This window comes from Schistocerca americana, chromosome 4 (assembly GCF_021461395.2).
Source record: "Schistocerca americana isolate TAMUIC-IGC-003095 chromosome 4, iqSchAmer2.1, whole genome shotgun sequence".
NCBI classification, from domain to species: Eukaryota; Metazoa; Arthropoda; class Insecta; order Orthoptera; family Acrididae; genus Schistocerca; species Schistocerca americana.
Window position 1 is genome coordinate 334106346 of NC_060122.1, and position 20367 is coordinate 334126712.

General features: G+C 42.5%; 1 protein-coding gene across 1 annotated transcript in view; it reads left to right on the forward strand.

Annotated features, from left to right (window-relative positions):
* Positions 1 to 20367, forward strand: part of LOC124612867 (carboxypeptidase B-like) — a 139538-nt gene that overhangs the window by 54570 nt on the left and 64601 nt on the right. The window contains exons 3-4 of the mRNA XM_047141298.1: positions 8240 to 8330; positions 18824 to 18983. Coding sequence (XP_046997254.1) covers positions 8240 to 8330; positions 18824 to 18983 — 251 coding nt within the window. The remainder of the gene's footprint in view (positions 1 to 8239; positions 8331 to 18823; positions 18984 to 20367) is intronic.

The following is a 20367-nucleotide window of genomic DNA, read 5'->3' on the forward strand; positions in this document are numbered from 1 at the left end:
TCTTCTCAGACTCTGAAAGGGTTAGTCCGTTTGATCTCCTCCCTCAATGTACAACGATCAACTCTAAAGTGTGCTGTGATACCCTCAGGAAATTGAAGAAACGATTTCACCGTGTTCAACAATGCAAACTTGTCCTTTTCCGTGACAACGTAAGGCCTCACACAAGTCTGTGCACCCGAGTGGAGCTCACAAAACTTCATGCGGCTATTCTTCCTACAGCCCAGATCTTGTACCTTCCTACTTACATGTGTTTGGCCCAATAAAGGACGCACCGCGTGGGAGGCAGTACATGGCAGTGGACGATGGGGAGGTTATTGAGGCAGCAAGATTGATTGATTGACTGAGAGGTGCTATGCGACTAAACGGCGAGGTCATCAGTTCCGCGATTCCAGAGTTACTCATGGAGGAGAGAGGGACCGCTAAAAGTGGACGGATCAAATCAGGGGAGTCAAACTATAAAACGAGGGGGATAAGAAACACACAGTAGAAGGCATAAAAGGGTAGACGAATACTAAAACATGGCAAAAAAGAGCAGTCTTTCCATGCGGGAGTGGTCATGAGGTCAGAGATCGCGAAAACATAAAGAGAGGCCCAACCACAACCACCCTGCCCCTGCTCCAGGAGTAAAGCAAAACCTAATATCTGGAAATATAAACCGCTTTATCGGAGGAAACTGAGGACCAATTCAACCATCCGTGAATATGCTAATATTAAAATTAATGACTCTGGAAGACGACCCGCCAGGTTAGTTGAGGGTGCTAATGCGCTGCTTCCTGGACTCGTATAGGCGCGCTGCCCCCGGATCGAATCTGCCTGGCGGATTACCGACGAGGGCCGGTGTGCCAATCACACTGGATGTTGTTTTTAGGCGGTTATCCACATCCCACTAGGTGAATACTGGCCTGGTCCCCATGTCTTGCCTCAGTTACACCACTCGCAGACATTTGAAAACGTTCACACTAGTTCATGACTTACACTAGATGCAGGCAGCTGGGGTACACTGATTCCATCCCGGGGGTTATGGGGTGGCGACAGGAAGGGCACCCGGCCACCCTCTGCCACTAATATCGCCAAATCCATAGTTACAGGGCCGACCCGACATTGAAGTGGGATAAAGGCCCAAGGAAATGATGATGAAGGACTCTGGAAAACTATACTCAGTACCAAAAGAAGGGGACATTCACAATATATGGGATACTGTCAGTCTGGCTCCACAGCCCCATTGTGTGGGTGGCTCGTTGTGCAGATGGAAACAATGGGTGAGTCTGGTACGACCAATGTGTAGACAGCATAAGACAATGTAGTCCTTCCGAGAGGAATGGAAGGGAGAACGCCAAACCACAGCAGTCTCCTTGATTGTGCAGAGTTTATTACTGGGAGCAGTAGCGCACCAGATGTCATTTCAGTTTTGGGCAAAGAGAGCTCTGACGTAGATTTGCATATCAGCAGGTAGAATCATGAAAGGGAATGGGGAGGGTAAGTAACAGCTTCTCTTGCCAAACGGTCAGTCAGTTCATTCCCTTGGGATATCCACATGACTTGGGAACCAGAGAAAGACAAGTGAGTAGGCGACACAGCCAAGGGCAGAGAGACGGCCATGGATAGCAGAGACCAAAGGATGACTAGAGTAGCATCAGTCGATTGCCTGCAAGCTGTCATTGAGTTAGTACATATTAAAACACTGTGGAGGAAGGCTTCAGTAAAAAATTGGAGGGCCCTATTAATGGCTAACAGCTCTGCTGTGAACACACTGCATGATCCTGGCAATAAATGGTGTTCTAAGTCAGTAGCAGACGTGAATGCGTATCCTGCATTATCTAACGTCTTAGAACCATCAGTGTAGAAGATGGTAGCACCTTGGATCTCTTCAAGGATGAAACGTACAAGAGACCAGAAGACCATAGGGGCGACAGAGACCTTATGACTTTAGAACAGATCGGTTCTAATCCGTGGTCTAGGCATCATCCAAGGAGGTGTGTGCGAGGAAATACACAGGGTGCATTCCAGTGAGTGGAGATGGAGATCCCGACAGAGGGAAGTGAGGCCCATTCCAACCAGCAATCCAACCCATGGGCAGTGATCGGGAGGGAGACATCCCTCGTTTCCAAAGAGGACAGGGTACATGGGATGGTCAGAGAATCTGTGAATGGCGATTGTGTAAGAAACCAGTTGGCTTCATCGTAATTGTAGAGGGGGAATCCCTACTTCTGTGAGGAGACTGTGAATGGGACTAGTGTGAAAGTCACCAACAGCCAGACACACCTGACAATGGTGAACAGGTGAAAGTATTTTCAGAGTGGAAGGAGCCGCTGAACCATAAACCTGGCTACCATAATCTAGTCTGGACAAGACCAGAGCATGGTAAAGATGGAGTAGAATAGCACAGTCAGCACCCAAAGATGTGTGGGCCGTGAGGCAGAGAGCATTAAGCTTCTGCATACATGTAGTCTTCAGGTAGTGAATATGGGGTAGCCATATCAGCTTTTTTTCAAAAATAGGCCCAAGAAACGGGACTGTGCTACAACATCTAGCAGCAGCTCGCCTAAATAAAGTTCTGGACCGGGGTGTACCGTGGGTCGACGACAACAACGCATAAACCGCGTTTTGGAGGGAGAAAACTGGAAGCCATGGGAGACAGCTCACGCAGAGGCCCGTCAGATGGCGCCTTGGAGCCGGCGCTCAGCAGATGCTACTGAGTGGGAGCGGCACCAGATGCAAAAATCAACATACAATGCCGGGGTAACCAGCGGCCCAACAGCAGTTAGAAGTTCACTGATGGCTACGAGGAAGAGTGTGACACTTAATACAGAACCCTGTGGGATTCCATTATCATGAATGTGAGGGGTGCTGAGTGAAGTGATAACTTGAAGCCGGAAGAGCCAGTGGGATAAAAACTCGCAGATAAAAAGCAGAAGGGGGCCGCGAAAGCCTCAGTCGTGTAGGGTAGCTTGAATGTTATATGCTTTATGTAGGTCAAAAAGACTGCAACCATTTGCTGGCGGCTAGTAAAAGCCTGTCGGATTCCAGTTCCCAGTTTGAGTAAATGGTCAATTGGAGATCATCCTTCCCAGAAGCCACATTGATACGTGGACAAAAGGCCCCAAATTCGAGTAACGCACATAATCGGAAGCTAACCATCCTCTCAAGTAGTTTACAAAGTATGTTCTTCAGGCTAATCGAGAGGTAGTTGTCGAGAGACGCTGGGCTCTTCCAAGGCTTAAGGAAGGGGGTAACTATACTGTTTCGCCATTGCGAGGGGAAGGCACCCACGAGCTGAATGCGGTTGAAGACCCTGAGTAGATGTTGCCTCTGCATAACGTGCAAGTGTTGGATCATCTGGTTGTGGCGCCGTGTCAGGTGAAGAGGAAAGAGCCTGCAAGAATTCCCATTCAGTGAAGGGTTCATTATAGGGTTCAGCTTGGTGAGGGCTGAAACAGAGGGGAGGTCTGTTCAATCGGCGTTTCTGCCGGAGGAAGGTAGTGGGATAGGAAGAGGACGCTGATGCTGTCACAAAATGTGTCACGAGGTGTTCTGCAGGGACCAATGGATCAGTCACAGGGCACCTTGGAGGACAAGGTCCGGGACAGTTGACTGTCACTGGTGGCTCAGGCTACAGAGCTTGGACCAAATCTGTGTTGAAGTTGCATACGTCCCGAGGAAGGAAACATAGTGCTCCCAGCATTCCTTTTTACTCTGTTTATAAGGTAACGAGCCTTATCACGGAGACACTTAAAAGTGAAGTTGGTCTTTGATGAATGTCTTTTTAAATCACTGCAGTGCCTGTCGGGGGTCCTGGACAGCGACTCCAATGTCCTTGGTCCATCACGGTACCGGTCGACTATGAGGGGGACCTGTGGATAGGGCGACAGCAGTGCCGGAGGCATGAAGAATAGTGGCAGAGATGTCCTGCACGACCGCATCAATGCAGTTCGAGAGAAAGGTGTCGAAGTGCACAGCAGACGTATATAAAGGCCAATTGTACCTGTGGAATGCCCACCGTGGGGGCCTGTCTGCGTGGCGGCGTCAGGGGAATGATGGAATCACCGGAAAGTAGTCACTGTCACAAAGATCATCATGGGATGACCAATGTAGAGAAGTCACGAGAGCAGGGGAGGAGATCATGAGATCGATAGCTGTAAAGGTGCCATGAGTGGCACTGAAGTAGGTAGGGGAACAGTCATTGAGGAGACACAAATCAAACTCTGTAATAAGTTGGTCAATTAGAAGATCCCTACCCGTGAAAGTGACACTCCCCCATTGAAGTCTCCAAGGAAGAGATATGCAGACGGGAGTTGCTGTGTTGAGGTAGCCAGTTCAACGTCAGAAAATGGCCTACCTGGAGGGAGGTAGGCATTGCAATCGACGATTGGCAGAGTCTTTTCCACTTTAACCACGATTGCTTCCAGGATGGTTGGAAGGGGAGTCCAGTCACTAGTAACACTGGCGCGAACCAAAGTGCAGACCCCTCCAGACGCTATCCCAGGGCCGGCACAATTTCGAGAGAACGCCCAATAATCACAAAATATTGGAGTGTGATTATCACGGAAGTGCATTTCTTGAAGAGCAAGACGGAATGTATTTCCGGTAGGGGTCGATAACATCCGTTGCAATTCCACTGGATTATCGCGTGTAGAGAGTGCAGGTGAGACTTAAAGAAGCTGAGGGGAGGTCAAGTCACTCTGTCAGTGGTCGTCACCGACGAGGATCGGGTGACATCCATAAAAGCAGGGTCTGATTTGAGATGAGTAGGAGGAGGCGGAGCCCCTAGGAAGCTGGGGAAGCCTCGTCCTTTGACTTGCGCTGCTTCTTCTCGCTCAGAGAGAGGGAGGAGGCTTTAACAGTAAGGGAATAGGTGGCAGCGATGTCGGGATTGGACAGAGAGTGAATGGCTTCGGGGCCCTCGGAGCATTGTATCCCCCTCAAGTGCCACTATGAAAGCGCCAGTGTCTACACAATGGTCCTTAGGGCCTCTATGGACACGCTGGATGAAATGAACGCCACATCGATCTAGATTAGCCCTAAGTTCATCATCCAACTGGAGGAGAAAGTCTCCACGGAAAATTATACCCTGTGTCATATTGAGTGACTTGTGAGGAGCGATAGCCACAGGGATGTCTCCTAAACAGTTGCAGGCACAGAGGGAGGCCGACTGAGTGGCAGAAGTTGTCGTTGTAAGGAGAGAGGCAAATCTTATCTTGCTTAATGACTCAACTTCACTAAACTTGCCCTCAATACGTTCCACAAAGAAAAGTGGTTTGGTGGTGGCAAGAGTCTCCGTGTCAGTCCTGGTACAGACCAGGAACTGTGGAAAGGGTTTGGCCACAAGCTGGTGAGCCTGACACTCCTCCCAGGGGGTAGCTGAATAGGGTAAGGCCAGGAAGGCAGAAACAGGAACTGCGACAGAACTAGCTCGAGGAAGAGACGCGGCCGCAGAAGTGTGGACAGAGAGTTTAACACGTTTCACGTGCTAAACGTCCGCCTTGGTATCACCCATTCCGAACATGGGTGCCACCCAGCCACAGCAACAGCCACCTGGCGGGACGGCCATTGCTGGGAATTCCGATGCCCCGAAAAGAAGGGCAACCACTCCTAGGCTTGCACGAGGTGTTCACAGACTGGGTATCAGCAGTGTGATTCCTGTGGTGTCAGGAAGCTCGCCGGCCGGTGTGGCCGTGCGGTTAAAGGCGCTTCAGTCTGGAACCGCGTGACCGCTACGGTCGCAGGTTCGAATCCTGCCTCGGGCATGGATGTGTGTGATGTCCTTAGGTTAGTTAGGTTTAATTAGTTCTAAGTTCTAGGCGACTGATGACCTCAGAAGTTAAGTCGCATAGTGCTCAGAGCCATTTGAACCATTTGAACCAGGAAGCTCGACCAGATGGGTACATAACAGCCCAACGACACAGGCTGGCTACCGAGCTGGTGACCTAGCAAGGAGGCAAAAGGGCTATGACAGGCAGGGAGGGGAAGGGGGGAAAAGGGAGAGGTGGAGGAGGGGGAGAGGAACCCACATCAAAGGCGTGTTCTTCCCAATCTGGCTCACACTACAGATTTCAAATTTAGAGATGGAAGACAAGCTCTTGAGGGGGACCAAAAAAGGATAGCCAAAAAGTGGAGGAAAAGCAACCAACCAAAACCACAAGATGAAGCAAAGTCAGGAGGATAGATGAGCTCACGTAAAGAAGAACATCAAGTGAGGGAAAGGAAGGGGCAAAGGGAAAGGAACAAGGACAGGGAAGGACAAGGAAGGGGAAGATGAAACAGCCCTGGAAAAGAATGAAAGCTGCAATAGATCGGGGAACCCTGTGTGCCACAGATGTACAGACAAACGAGCTGTTGGTCCCCTGGGGGAGGGGAGGGGGGAGGGGAGGGGGGAGGGGAGGGGGGGTGGCAGCAAGAAGTTAACTCCGACATCGACCAGTAGAGTGGTAACAAGTGGGTATACACGCCCTCCCAATAAGGTGGCGTAAGCCTGTTGCACTGGATGGAGATTATGTTGAAAAATAGTATTTTGTAACGAAAGAGTGGGGAGTAATATATTGTACTGGAATCCTGAATAAAACCCACCTGCTCTTAGAAAAGTATGTTTTGCATTACTTATTGAACATCACTCATAAATTTAAGCTCATAGTCGTTATGCTGATGGCAACAGGTTAAAAGTTTAAAGAGCTGTACAGCATACTATAAGGTTTATTATAAGCTCACTACCGTGTTTTATTCTATTTGTATATCCAACGACGTTCACAATGGTGTATTTGTGATCGCTAAGACCTCATAACGCATTTTAATAATTGTACTAGCTCGTATATTTACTTTTTTAGTCCAGAATGAACGTGAATCATAGGAAGAATGGAAGCGTCAAACGTTCTAACTGCCAAATCTCACATTTGTCAAGAGAAAGAAAAAATGGTATACCTCTTTTTGAACATAACTTACTTGCTTCCAAAAATTGGAAAGGCACTATGATACCACAGAATTTTGCTGCTCACGTTATCACTACAAAAAACGAGACAAATTAGAAAATAAATAATCAATTAAGGAAGTTTTTAAGTTCCGGACAGGGGAACTAGCCATTAAGAAATACTAAGTTTCAGGTGTCATTCATACTGAGTCAATACTTTTGCTTGTAATAATACTAGTACAGAAATACAGCAGTAATGCTTTAACTAACAGAACTGTAGTCAACAAAATTCCATTTCTCATCTCTCTTAATTTTTTTTTGAGAGAATAACAATGTAAATTCAAGGGAAGAAATCTCTCAGTATTAACTTCCGTTTCTTCCACAGCTCCATTCTTGGTATCATATGTTGCAAAGTTTACTGTAGAACTCCCTGTGCTGTTGACGAAGAAATGGCAACATTGTCAACAGGCCCTTCTGTATGGCAACTGATAAACATGGCTGGTCTTTCAGATGAAGTACACTATATCATTCATCAGCCATGCTCTTTCCTCTTTTGAATACATTGACGTTTTCCCATTCTTATGTTCCAAAATAAGAATTTTTAGTAGCTAGTTCAGATTTATGAGTATCACACACTTTAATTATTCTGCATCTGGACATCTTACACGCCTGCATCGACAACAATGTACGACTGGAATTACAGGGAATAGTTTCATAGCTTTATCTGACTCAACAATCTTGTGTCAGTCTCGCGGAACAAAGGCCTAGTTTGCCTTTCTCCGATTGTCCATAACTGCAAAATCTGCCTTCGATTTCAAAGATGTGTTATTGATACAAAGAAAAGCTTAGAGGCACTCTGCTTTCCACACAAGCTGTGCGTCAACTAAATGGGAGAGACCTTCACTCCTGCTGCTTGGAATTCAAGAGGGCGGTAGTGCTTCACACAAAGACTATGCGGCATCTAGCAATGAATGTTTGGAATATCTTTCCCATCATTTGGTACATGGAACAACTCTAGGGACGTGCAACAGAATACCAAGAACACAACAGCAGTAAAAACGTGTTTTGTGGAAAAATGGCATTTAGAACGTTCGACGTTTCCATTCTTCATACCATATAACAACTTCTACCTTTGTGTATTTTCATATGGGTCTTACTTACCCACTGAGGTATGGTACCTTTCGTTGTCGCTTTTTAGATCATACACATGACTAATGATGCTAGGCCGTGCTAGCATACTAAACCACACGCTTTGCTTATACGTATTTCGCCTTGTACTGCACGTTTATCGTTGGGTGAGCAAGGTATACAGATGTGAAACTATCACTTGTTTCCCCGCAGGTTACTGGAACGAGGACGTTCTCAAACCAGGAACCTGGCTGAGCTACCGCAAGGGGGGGTCTCGTTCGACAGATTCATGACGCTTGACGAGGTAATGTGAACGTTAAGAGATAAGAGTTTCTGAAATGAGTCTCTGTATATCCATTTGTTGACCGATATCTGTGTTAAATACAGACCCTGTAATAGTTCCCATTCAGCCTAAATGTTTGTGTGTGTTCGTGTGTATGTGTGTGTGTGTGTGTGTGTGTGCGCAATTGTGTACGTATGTGTGTCTGCGTGTCCACTTTATTACATCACCGTTATGAATGCTCGTGCTAAAGCACCCATGATTAAAGTGTCTAAAACAAAATCTTACAAGACAAAAAAAATTCTTTTTAGTTTTCTTCCAGTGTCGCTCATACTCATTCATCCAATTCAGCAGCTACACAAAATATAAAACTGTAACACAAAACGATTTAGACAGTGCTGTTAAACCTCTACGATAATGATAAACACTAAGAGAAGACATTAGGAAAGTGTCACTCGCTGGTGAAAAATAAAAGCTGAGTCACAAATCTCACTTGTAGTCCGATTAAAATTACTTGGTAGTTGACACTTCAGGCGTTGGAGCTGGTTTCCTCGAATCAGAGCGCTCAGCGTCACTCCCGAAACGTTCGCCGTTGCAAAACTGCCACAACAATTGGTCTGTTCACTTTCAGTTCCTTGTTCAGATGACTTTCTTGATGTGTTTGGATGCCGATGGCACTTTTAATCTTATTTTATCACATATGATAACCACAATAAAGCACAACGAAGCTAATGAAATACACACGTTTCATAAGCAGCGCTAACCACACGATCCTGAATACTTCCGCGCAAAACGCGATTCAGCGTCATATACATTGTTACTATAATCACAGAGATCTGCTTACAGTAAATAAGCTTCGCACGACGTTGCCTGAAGCCGAATTTTTGAAGGCTACAATTCACAGCTGTGACTGGGTCACCACAGTTGTAACTATTTAATCCAGACTTGTGATACAGCGCAATTGTTAGCGTAGAAACCCGACCTATAAAAGGTCGTAGGTTCAAATATTGCCAAATGTATCGATTTTTTAAATTTCTAAACCTAATAAAGAGAGTTTATTGTTTCCATTCAGTTTGAACGTAATTTTTTTATTTCTAATACTTTGCTGTGTTATTTTCATCATTTTATTGACTTTTTTGTATGCCCTTATTTTTCTTTCTATCATTCTTTCTTCGTTTGGAATCTGCCTGTGTCAGTTATAATTTGCAACTAAGTGCCAATGAGGAGTGCTCATCGGTTGGTAATGCGGCAGCTCATGCAGCCGGTGTGAGGATAATTTCAGGTAACCAATAACATCGAGAAATTACAGTTTACTTTTATCGCTGAAACTGATTTTTTTCTGTCTTCAGTTTGTTCGTAGATGTTAGCTTTAATCGCCGTGAACGAAGCGATTGTGATTTTAGTTCTGCCCCAGATTGTTGACCGCCGTTTTCCGGGATACATTGCACACCACGAGGTTGTGGTTAGCTTAGGGCATGACGTTAAATAATGGGCTAGAAAACCCGTCGTCTGTCGCAGATTAATCATTGGTCAATTAAAATCAGCTGTCGATGGAGCATCTCGCATTCCCGACTTACGTCGAGGCGGCCACTTCTAACATTGCTCCGTGTTATACGTAAACAGCAATTATGACATGACCGCTGCATCTGTGTGTCGCCTATAGTCGATATCGCAACACTGTAGCGGCAAGTGACAGACGAAAACTATCAAATAATTTTAATGGGACTATAATAACTTGATGGCAGGTAGGATGTTTCCTAGGATCCTTAAATTTCTATTGCATGCAGCTCATCGTCAACTGAAGTAGTAGGCAGCAATATCTGCCCTCTTGTTTGAACACAAAATAAGTTTAATGTGGTGTACTTAAACATATGCACAAGCGCTGCTCGTTGCTGGGTCCTCTCGCTGTTGCAGGAAACTGTGTATTAACGATCTGTCATGGGATAGGATATGTTCACCTGACTGGGGGAGTCACAGAGAGTCGTAAGATGCCCACTCCTCTTCCCATAGACAACAGTTAACTGTGTTTCAAGAGCGAGGCGGCAGCCTGCAAAGAAGTAGCCATAGCTGATCCGCTGGGTGCATGTGCAAAATAGCTAAGACACTCGAGGAATCTAAGTCGATCAGAAACACATCCTGCAGAAATACATCCTTCTGCTCTGGTGACCTCAAGACGCTGTACAACTATGTACCATATGAAATGAATTCATTTGCTAAAGACCTTGAGAGCGTATTTAAGAGAAGGTAGTCATAAGTAGTCCACTGCCTACACAAGTAAGTGAATATCACCAAGCTATTGCGATTTTTATTTTATACTACCTGTACCTGGTATGTCTTCCAGTGCCTCTTTTCTTTATAGGTAGATACCCTTTTCATTCCCATCTCTGTCATGGGGGTGCTAGGGATGTCTTACTCCCATAGTAATTTTATGCAGGTAACAAGTGATGCGTGCCCCCATTTTGATAGAAATTTTCTCAGGCTTTACAACGATATGTTTGCAACCCTCAATTCAACCTCAAACTTCAGGAATGTTACGTCATCATCATCATCATCATCATCATCACTATCACCAATAAGTGTATTTATTGTACGAGCACACCATATATTCAAAGTAGGAATCGATGTTGATACAAGAGCATACTTCACATTAGCAAAAATAGTTATTGCCATACCAACAGGTATTAAGGTATTCAGATGCCTAGCTACATTATATGGAACTAAATTCAAGTTCAACTGGCCATTATTATGAGCTCTAGGATTTATTTTCCTATTCACAATTGGTGGCTTAACAGGTCTAGTATAAGCAAATTCATCCCTTGATATTGTACTCCACGATACATACTATGTAGTAGCACACTTCCACTACATATTGACCATAAGAGCAGTATTTGCAATTATAGGAGGTGTTATACAATGATACCCATTATTTGCAGGATTAACCATAAACAATACATGATTGAAAATTCATTTTACAATTATATTTATTGGAGTAAATTTAACCTTTTTTCTCTCAACTCTTCCTAGGTCTAGCAGGAATACCACGACGATATTCAGACTACCCAGACTCATACACATCATGAAATGTAGTATCAAGTATTGGGTCAACAATCTCTATTGTAGAAATCATCATATTCATTGTAATTATATGACAAAGAATGGTTACAAATCGTGCAGTTATATTCAGAGCTAATATGAGCAGATCAACAGAATGATTACAAAATAATTGCTATCCAAGCAAATAAATTTATTCTTCGTAAACCAAATCTACTCAGCGAGAAACATGAAAACTGAAATTAAATTTATAATATTCTTATCACTTTTATCCCTGGGAGGTTTGCTCCCATTTCTAGGGTTCCTATCAAAGTGAATTGTTATACAATCACTTATGGAAAAACATAACAACCATCATAACAATTATAGTTGTATTAACCACAATCACACTTTATTATTGTATATGAATTAGATTTTCAGCATTAATTATATCATATAGTGAAAACTGGTTACCAATAAAAATAAAGTCCCAAAAATCAAGATTTATTCTTCCTATAACTGTTACAATTTCAACAATAGGATTAATTTCAACATCAACCCTAATTTCAATATACTAAGGACTTAAGTTAATTAAACTAATAACCTTCATAGTTATCTACATGTTCATCTACATATACACTCATACACTCCACTAGCCACCAAGCGGTGTGTGGCGGAGGGCACTAATCGCGCCAAAGTCAAATTTCCCTCCCCTCTCTTATAGTTGAAAGAATAATCTTTTAGGCCTTAATAAAACATTACACCTCTAGAATCGCAGTCTAGAATCATAATTGAATATAAGACCAATAATGATAAAATAGAAAATCTCAGAAACAGATTTGCAGTCTATTCTCAGCAATCCATAAGGACATTGCTACTTTATACTTCCTATTTGGAGCATGAGCAGGAATAGAAGGAACATCAATAAGAATACGTATTTGTGCTGAACTAGATCAAGCAGGATCACTAATTGGGATGACCAAATTTATAACGTTATTATCACAGCTCATGCATTCTTAATAATTTTCTTTATAGTAATGCCCATTATAATTGGTGGATTTGGTAACTGACTTGTACCATTAATAATTGGGGCACCAGATATAGCATTCCCCCGAATAAATAGTATAAGTTTTTACTATTACCTCCTTCATTAACCCTTCTTCTTCATCTGCTATAGTAGATAATAGTAGATAAGGGTGCTGCTACGGGTTCGACAGTTTACCCCCCCCCCTTCCCCCCTCCACGGGCAGGTGCTATCGCACATGGGGGTGTATCAGAAGACCTAGCTATTTTCTGGTTACACTTAGCAGGTGTTTCATCCATTCCTGGTGCAGTAAACTTTATTACAACAGCAATCAATATTCGAGTTTTATATGTCACGACTTATCACTCCCCAGCCCCAAGAGTAGTTGGGGTATACTACCTTCACCCTTTTCCACCCCTACCCCTATGGGTGGGAGATAGTTCTTACTCCCACAGAAACCTTCGAGCGCGGGCAGACAACAGCTCACCAAAGATTCACTGGAAATCGCATAAATGGTATAGGATCACATAGAAAACGGACAAACAAATATTACTTTTGTATTAGACCATCTTCATCGTCAGCCATTAGACATCAACCCCTATACATAGGCTTCCTCGAGCCTTCTACACACCTAATAGGTTTCAGCTATAATCATCCATATTAGCCAGTACTGTCCACCCACCTTCCTTTACATCGTCTCATTGGTCTTTTCGTATCTCTTGGAATCAAGCAAAAAACTGCTTTCGTCCTTGTAACACGCAATTATGTGGCAAAATGCCTCCGCCTGTTTCCATTACGTTTTCATTATGGTCACAGTTATGTCTTCCACTCTAGTCTGATGTAGTTATTGTTTACCTACCACAGATCATTAAATTTCGACTAATACTTTTACAATGGTTTAACGTTTGGCACTCCATACCATACTGCTTTAAATCAGACTTGTTGATACGCGTTGACTGTAAACTTTCTGTTTAAGACACATATATTACATTTGTGTAAACTCGTTAATGTTTCCAAAAGTACACCAATTCATTTCTACTCTCTTGTTTATTTCATTCACATCCATTTAGCCGTCCTCTTAATCTATTCTAAAACCAAAAACTCATCAACTGCTTATACGATTGTTAACAAAATTCTTCTGGGTTTGAGGCCGCATTGTCATCTGTAAAATTCCGACGTCTCGGCGACTGTTGCAAGGCGCCTTCCTCAGGGTGTATTGGTTACCAAACCCAGAAGAATTTTGTTGACTGTGACAATGGCCACGGAAGCCTACGTTTGATTATACGACTGTTTGTATTATTTTATTCTGATGTATGATTTTACTTTCTTTAAGTCTTTTTTGTAATTGATTTCCAGGACTACTCGCAAACTTGCGCTGTTATGTTTCTATCATTAACATTCCATCATGTTTTTAATGTTTTTTGCTTGAAACTCACGTCATCTCTTAAGCAGCTACTTCTTCCCTTGCAGGTTTTCTTTTCCTTTGTGTTCTTCATACCTGTAACATCTTCAGGTGCCTTTGCTAAATGATAGCTCCTTTCGTATGTATTTGTAAAATCATTTTCTTAGGTGCAGAGCTTGTTACTTAATTTAATCTGGTATACATCCATATTCTCAAATAAATTCCCATTATTTTTATTACTAGTGTGTTTTCTTCATGATGAATGTTTTAAGGACAAAAGTGGCAGTCTTCTTGGCAAACTCTTAACGTATGACCTCTGAGTATTCATTATTTTGGTTTTGTCCTACTATCGAATTGAAATACCTTGTTATTGTATTGCAGTTTTCATCTGCATTTTCTATGGTTCTCATGCACGAATGCTGATTCATTTCTCAGTAGTTACAGAAACATGCCCAGAGGTAATTAAGCAGCACAAGTTTTTACTCACATTTCATTTCATGATTTGTGTGCTTAGTTGTAAATAACTGTACTTGCTCTGATATTTTTTGTGTTTCTAAATCATAAATTTTCATCACTGCAAGTACTGGTGGAATACTTTTTTGTCGTTCTGGATTGAGGAAGTATGTGCGGTTGTCAAGGCACTCAGTTCGAACTTGAGATTAATGGGATTAAAATTTTCGTTCGGTTATTCAAATTATTGACCCCTGCGCACTCCGTTACGGTTGTTTCATTAAAGAAACTGTATATTTTCTCCAAATTATCTGACCTATCAAAGCACTTCTTTCATGTCTAATGAGCTTGTTGTTACAATTCGTTAAAATCTAATTTTACTTGTGTCTTTCTGCTTTCTTTTAAACTTTCGTGAGTTTTACTGTGGCTCTCTTTCTTAGTATGGGCAGATTATTTGCACTGGACTTACTATTTTCTTCATTCTCGAGCTATTTACACTATATCTATATTTTGAATTGTTGCCCATCTACAATAGTTTTGTTCGCCTCACATTTTGGACACCATTGATTTTGTGATGAACAGTATTCATAAATAACTGACAGGTGCAGCAGTAAGTGTATAATAGCGATGCATATACACTTACTATTGCAACAATCATTTATTTATAAATACAATCAGTAGCAAATCATTATACAGTTTACTACACAATTATCATCCAGTCATCTGTGATTCATTTCCATAATAAATTGTAACTAACCATAGATGACAACAATTCAAGTATTATACTACGAATCTGTATAGTAATCATTACAGGCCACTGCACAATCTTCAGAAGGGTAGCTATTCTTCAATAAAGTGATTCCTTCAATAGCAAGCGTACAATGTTCCCTTACAGACTGTTGCAAGACACTACAAGTATCTACAAATACTTCAGAAAAAAGTTTGGTTTTTTGCCATAGTTAATTATGAGCAAGGCCTGTAATCAGATGACTACCTTTGTGTTTACGTTACCCTTCCTAGACATTTTGAAAATTTCCACCAATCATAAAAAGCAGCGGACAGTATTCGCTATAGAATGAACGCGGAATTATTCTCCCCCATCCCCCCCTCCCCCCTCACTACACATATCACTAGCTCAAGCATTTTATAGATTTTGTTAACGAGCGCCAGTTTAAGTTTACACTTCTCATGGCATTAATCCACAGCGGTAGTACAAAAAAATCTGTGCACAGAATACTAGAGATTCCGTATCCTCAGGGGGTTGTGATAGAGCGTGTAATTTAAACCAATATTTCGAAAAATGATTATAAACTTAATTAGTGATTAAGTAATAAAAATTTAATATAAATTTCATGCGCCGAGATCATAATATAAGGGGCGATCAAAAATTTCCATTTGAGGGCTTTGCTACAGCGTGTATGCAACGTAGCGGGACTCCGAAGTGGATATATAATCACCGACATGTAGACAAGCGTCTATTACGGCATTAATGTCTTTTCGGCTTGTGTGCGGTAAATGCGGAAACGTGAACTATGACTACGTTATTAACAAATGCGTCCAATCAGGACCAACATGCTATTATTCTTTTCTTGGCTGCAGAAAGACGAACACAGTAAGACATCCGTCGGACAGTGAAGATCGTGTATGGGTCAGCATGTCTGCTGGAAACCATCGTTGTGGAATGCTGCTCGGGGGAGCTGCTGTTTCAAGATAATGCACGTTCCTGTATAGAAAATGTCGTAACGCAGAATTTACGCCAACTCAAATGGGGGACACTCGACCACCCGCCCTATAATGCTGACCCTTCCAGATGCGACTATGATGCCTTTGGTCCCTTAAAAAAGACCGTGCAGAGTCGACGACCTTCAAACGGTAACTCTTTCTTCGCCCCTTGTACCATATATTCGTGATGAAATGTACCTCGTGTTTACTCTTTAACTGTATAAAATCAGTTTTTATATGTCATCTATATTACCTATACATTAATTTGTCAGAGAGATTATATTTGTTTTCTCACTTAGACAGGCAGCGGCTTAGAGCGAGAATATGGCTTAAAGGATTCTTGGGTAACGATGAAAGTCTTCCACAGCAAACGCCTTTTCTTCTGTGACCAATTTTCTGGCTCTTCACAGTGAACTCAGGAGCTTTGCTAATGCAGCTGATCAGTTTCAGTGAAGCTGGCGGGTAACAGTGCACCTTGCCCACTACCAAATATTATCCCAGTTTTGCTGCATAATGAGAGGTAATATACTCTCCGTCTCTCCCACGATTATTGACTGTTACCACGAATACTTCAATAGGTTTAGTTCGTTAGCACTTGGAGATCACTTGGGTTTCCTTCGAGAATCCATAATTTAATCCCAGAAGACAGAGTAGAAAAATAATTTTAAGCGCACTTTTTAAAATAAAATCATTGTCTATATTTGACTTTAAGCTTTTAATTATTTATTTATTTATTTCAGTATCGCGACTTCTGTTGTTCAGGCCTTTTCAAGTACAGGGTGAAAATTGAAAACAATAAAATTTATGGATGACAAAGTGAAAGGCGTAATGTGATAACATTTGATATACAGACTTTAAGGTCCATTACGTATGAAGTCAGTAAATATCAGACATGTATGAATGACACGCCGTTTTCTAAATATTTCAAAATATCTATGGATATATATATATACCTGTTGTCTCATTATAAGACTTGCGTGCGAATAAAAAACAGGGTTGACAGCTAACCTTACGCAAGGCAGACATTCTTTCAAGTACTGTACTGTGATAGTTCTGGCCAGTGCAGTGCTGTGGTAAGAACGAACGTTGTCCAAGCATGAACTAACATTGATTTTCGTCTCTACCACTTCAGAGACTAATATTCGGGTTTCAATCACTGTATGAGATACATAATCCTTGGAGTGCCATATTAAGGAAGGGGAATGGGTTGTGTATTCCGCCTAGCGTTCATCAAACTCATACAAATTGTTATGCCAGTTTCTCACAGAAACTCGATGCATAAAAGGCATCCTTAAAACTTAAATATAACTTTTCTGAAACAAACACCTCGTACTCCTGAAACAGTATGCATACATGCCGCAGCATAAAATCTTGATCTATTCTGCTCCGTTTTACATATGTAAAAGAGACGACCACACACCTGATGGCAAAACAACAATACATGCAGTGGGGTTACAGTCACTTTCACATGACATATAATGCAACATTAACACGTATTATAAACAACAAGTCTAAACAGGGGTGTTACAGTGACTTCTACACTGCATCAGTGCCTACATTAACACATGCTATAGATAAGGAGCCTATTTAGCAATAAAGATAACTAAACACATATCTATATTACTAAAACGCCATCCCGGAACCCAGAACCTAGTACCAGTTGCAGCGCAAGGGCTACAGAAATTCGATTTTCAGTGTTTCGAGTAATTACTGAACGACGTTAAAAATTTAGAATCCAGTGATAATCTACTCATTATGAGGTACAATCTTATGTTAACAGTTCAGCACAATAAGACAAGTATTAGAGTTAGAAACTGTGTGTTCCTCTTGATGCATCGTGCCTGACGAAGCGCAAATACGCGGACTTCATTCATCCAGTATTTGACAATGATGGCGCTTAACGACATACTGCAAAGTTTAGACATGTTTTCAAACCTTTATGAATTTTTTCTCGCTGACGCCCCCATAAAACGGTGAAAGGAAACAAGTTTGTCCCCTACATTTTCGCTGTTCTTGTAGTCAAACTTCAGCATAGGGTACGACGTTTTAATTTATTGTGTCTTTACCACTAACCCTATTTACAACACGTTTGGGAGAAATTAGGTACATGTATCAGTGAACATACCTGCAAAATTATATCACTGCCAGACACATATTTCAAGAGATATTCCCTCATAAATACTGAGATGCGTGAAAAACTAGATTCTGCCTAAAAGGTATGTAGTAAAACGTCAGTCATGACTTCATAATTTATTACTTCTTTACTATGACCTCTGTTTGCAACACTCTTTGCACACAGTATCTACATATGTCGCTTAATATACCTGCGAAATTATACCATTGTATGACAAATAGTTCAGAAGATCTGACGTCATAAACTTTGAGAAGCGTGAAAAACTAGCTTTAGGTTAAAATAATGCGCAAATTACCCAGTTTGCACTATCCAGTGCTTCATAATAGGAGCACTTAGCCGCTTCCAACAAACTTCAAACATAATTTCAAATCTTTGTAAACTTTTTTTTGCTTACACGCCTAGAAGCACGTATTTGAGCCATTAGCTCATTTATAGGGAAATCAGAGGCTTGAAGATTTTTATACACGGGGGTCTGATTTTTTAAAAGAAACGGCAGTTTACTGTTGTAACATGTGATTTATGAGGCGAGGAGAAAGGGGGGCATGAGGAGGGAGGAGGGGAGGGGAAGGGGGAGGGATTCTGCAGTCGAAATCACGGTACTGAAAGAAATGAATAATATGAATATTTTTTAAAAAATAGAGCTTCATTTAAAAAGCGTATTATGACTGTGGTCCGCAACCAAGGAGATATTATCACCTCTTCTGAGTTAGACGATGACGTGAACAGAAAAGCCCCATGATGCTTTTTTGTTGCAGATCTACGCCTACTTGGACACTCTGGCTACGCAGTATCCGGACTTGGTGACGCTGGAGACTATCGGGCAAAGCACGGAGGGCCGCGACCTCAAGCTGGTCAAGGTGGTTACCGCCAGCTCCGACAGCGATGCGGCCAAGCCTGTCATCTTCATAGACGCAAGTGAGTCTGTGCGCGCTCTCCTGCGTGGCGGCGCACCCCTTCCTGAGACATTATCAGAAAGGACAGGCGCAGCTCGAGCAAAATAACGCGGCACCGGTGAAGACACTCACTTTCGTGCTGAGCGCTGGTCCGAACAGGTGGCCATCTCATTCAAGTGTAGCCTTCCAATCTGCGCACTTTGGACGTGCTTGTTTCTGACTCTTCATTGCTTAGCACGGTACCAGCACTCTTCGCGCACGATACTCCACTAACCCAAAAAGCTTTGAGACTGGGTTGACAAAAAATAGACGAAAGAAAGTGGATTCAGTGCTTCAAGTAATTTAGATAGTTCGCCCCTGCCCCCCCCCCCTCCTCAACTTGAGCATCATGCACAGAAAGTTCATACAATCATGTCTTGAGGCAGGGTCTTGTTGATAACACCAAGTCTCGTCTCTGTTGATGATTTTTCCGGAAAAGAATTGTCCTAGTTTTTATTTGAACGAAGTCGCGGCTGCACCACTCGTCGTTGTTTTTGTTCGGGATTCAAAGTGTCCGGGACAAACTTTACACACTCTTCCTCAAAACATTGTGGAGAATGTCTCGAACACTTGGTTTAGAGATCTTGCTCCACTGCGATTTGTGACTCAACAACACTGACACACTACGGCTGCACGTCCACTACTTAACACTGCCTGCTCACAACTTACTGCTCACATGCACATTTATTTTTCACACTTGTCAGTTCAATCTGCCACATTACTTACAGCGCAGTCGTCGCTTATACGCCAGGAATAAAATCAGTCTCGGAACTTTTCGGACAGACAGTGCAGATGCAGAGAAAGTTCTTCACAATCAGGTACTTGCAGTTATGTGCAAAGGAATAGCCGGCCGTCGTGGCCGAGAGGTTGTAGGCGCTTCAGTCTGGAAACGCGCGACCGCTACGGTCGCAGGTTCGACTCCTGCCTCGGGCATGGATGTTTGTGATGTCTTCAGGTTAGTTAGGTTTAAGTAGTTCTAAGTTCTAGGGGAGTGATGACCTCAGATGTTAAGTCCCATAATGCTCAGAGCCATTTGAACCATTTGCAAAGGAATATATTCTTTTAGGAAGAGGCAAACAAGCAAGACTTCATTAAAATTGTGCTTGAGAAGGTTGCAGAAGCCGCTAGCCATAGCTACCATTCTCACGGTGAGAGAGTAAAGAAGGTGTGGGAAAACCATAGCTACAGGTACTTTCCAGGGCTTCACTGCTTCGGAAAGATACCCAAGAAGGAGAAGAAAGTTTAATCTTTAGGTATGAAGGCCGTGCAACAAGTAATGCTACACTTTTTTTTCTGAAAACTGGTTTGTTCTTACGCCACCATACTGGGAGGGCCTGTATGTTCGCATGGTACAACTCTGTTGATCG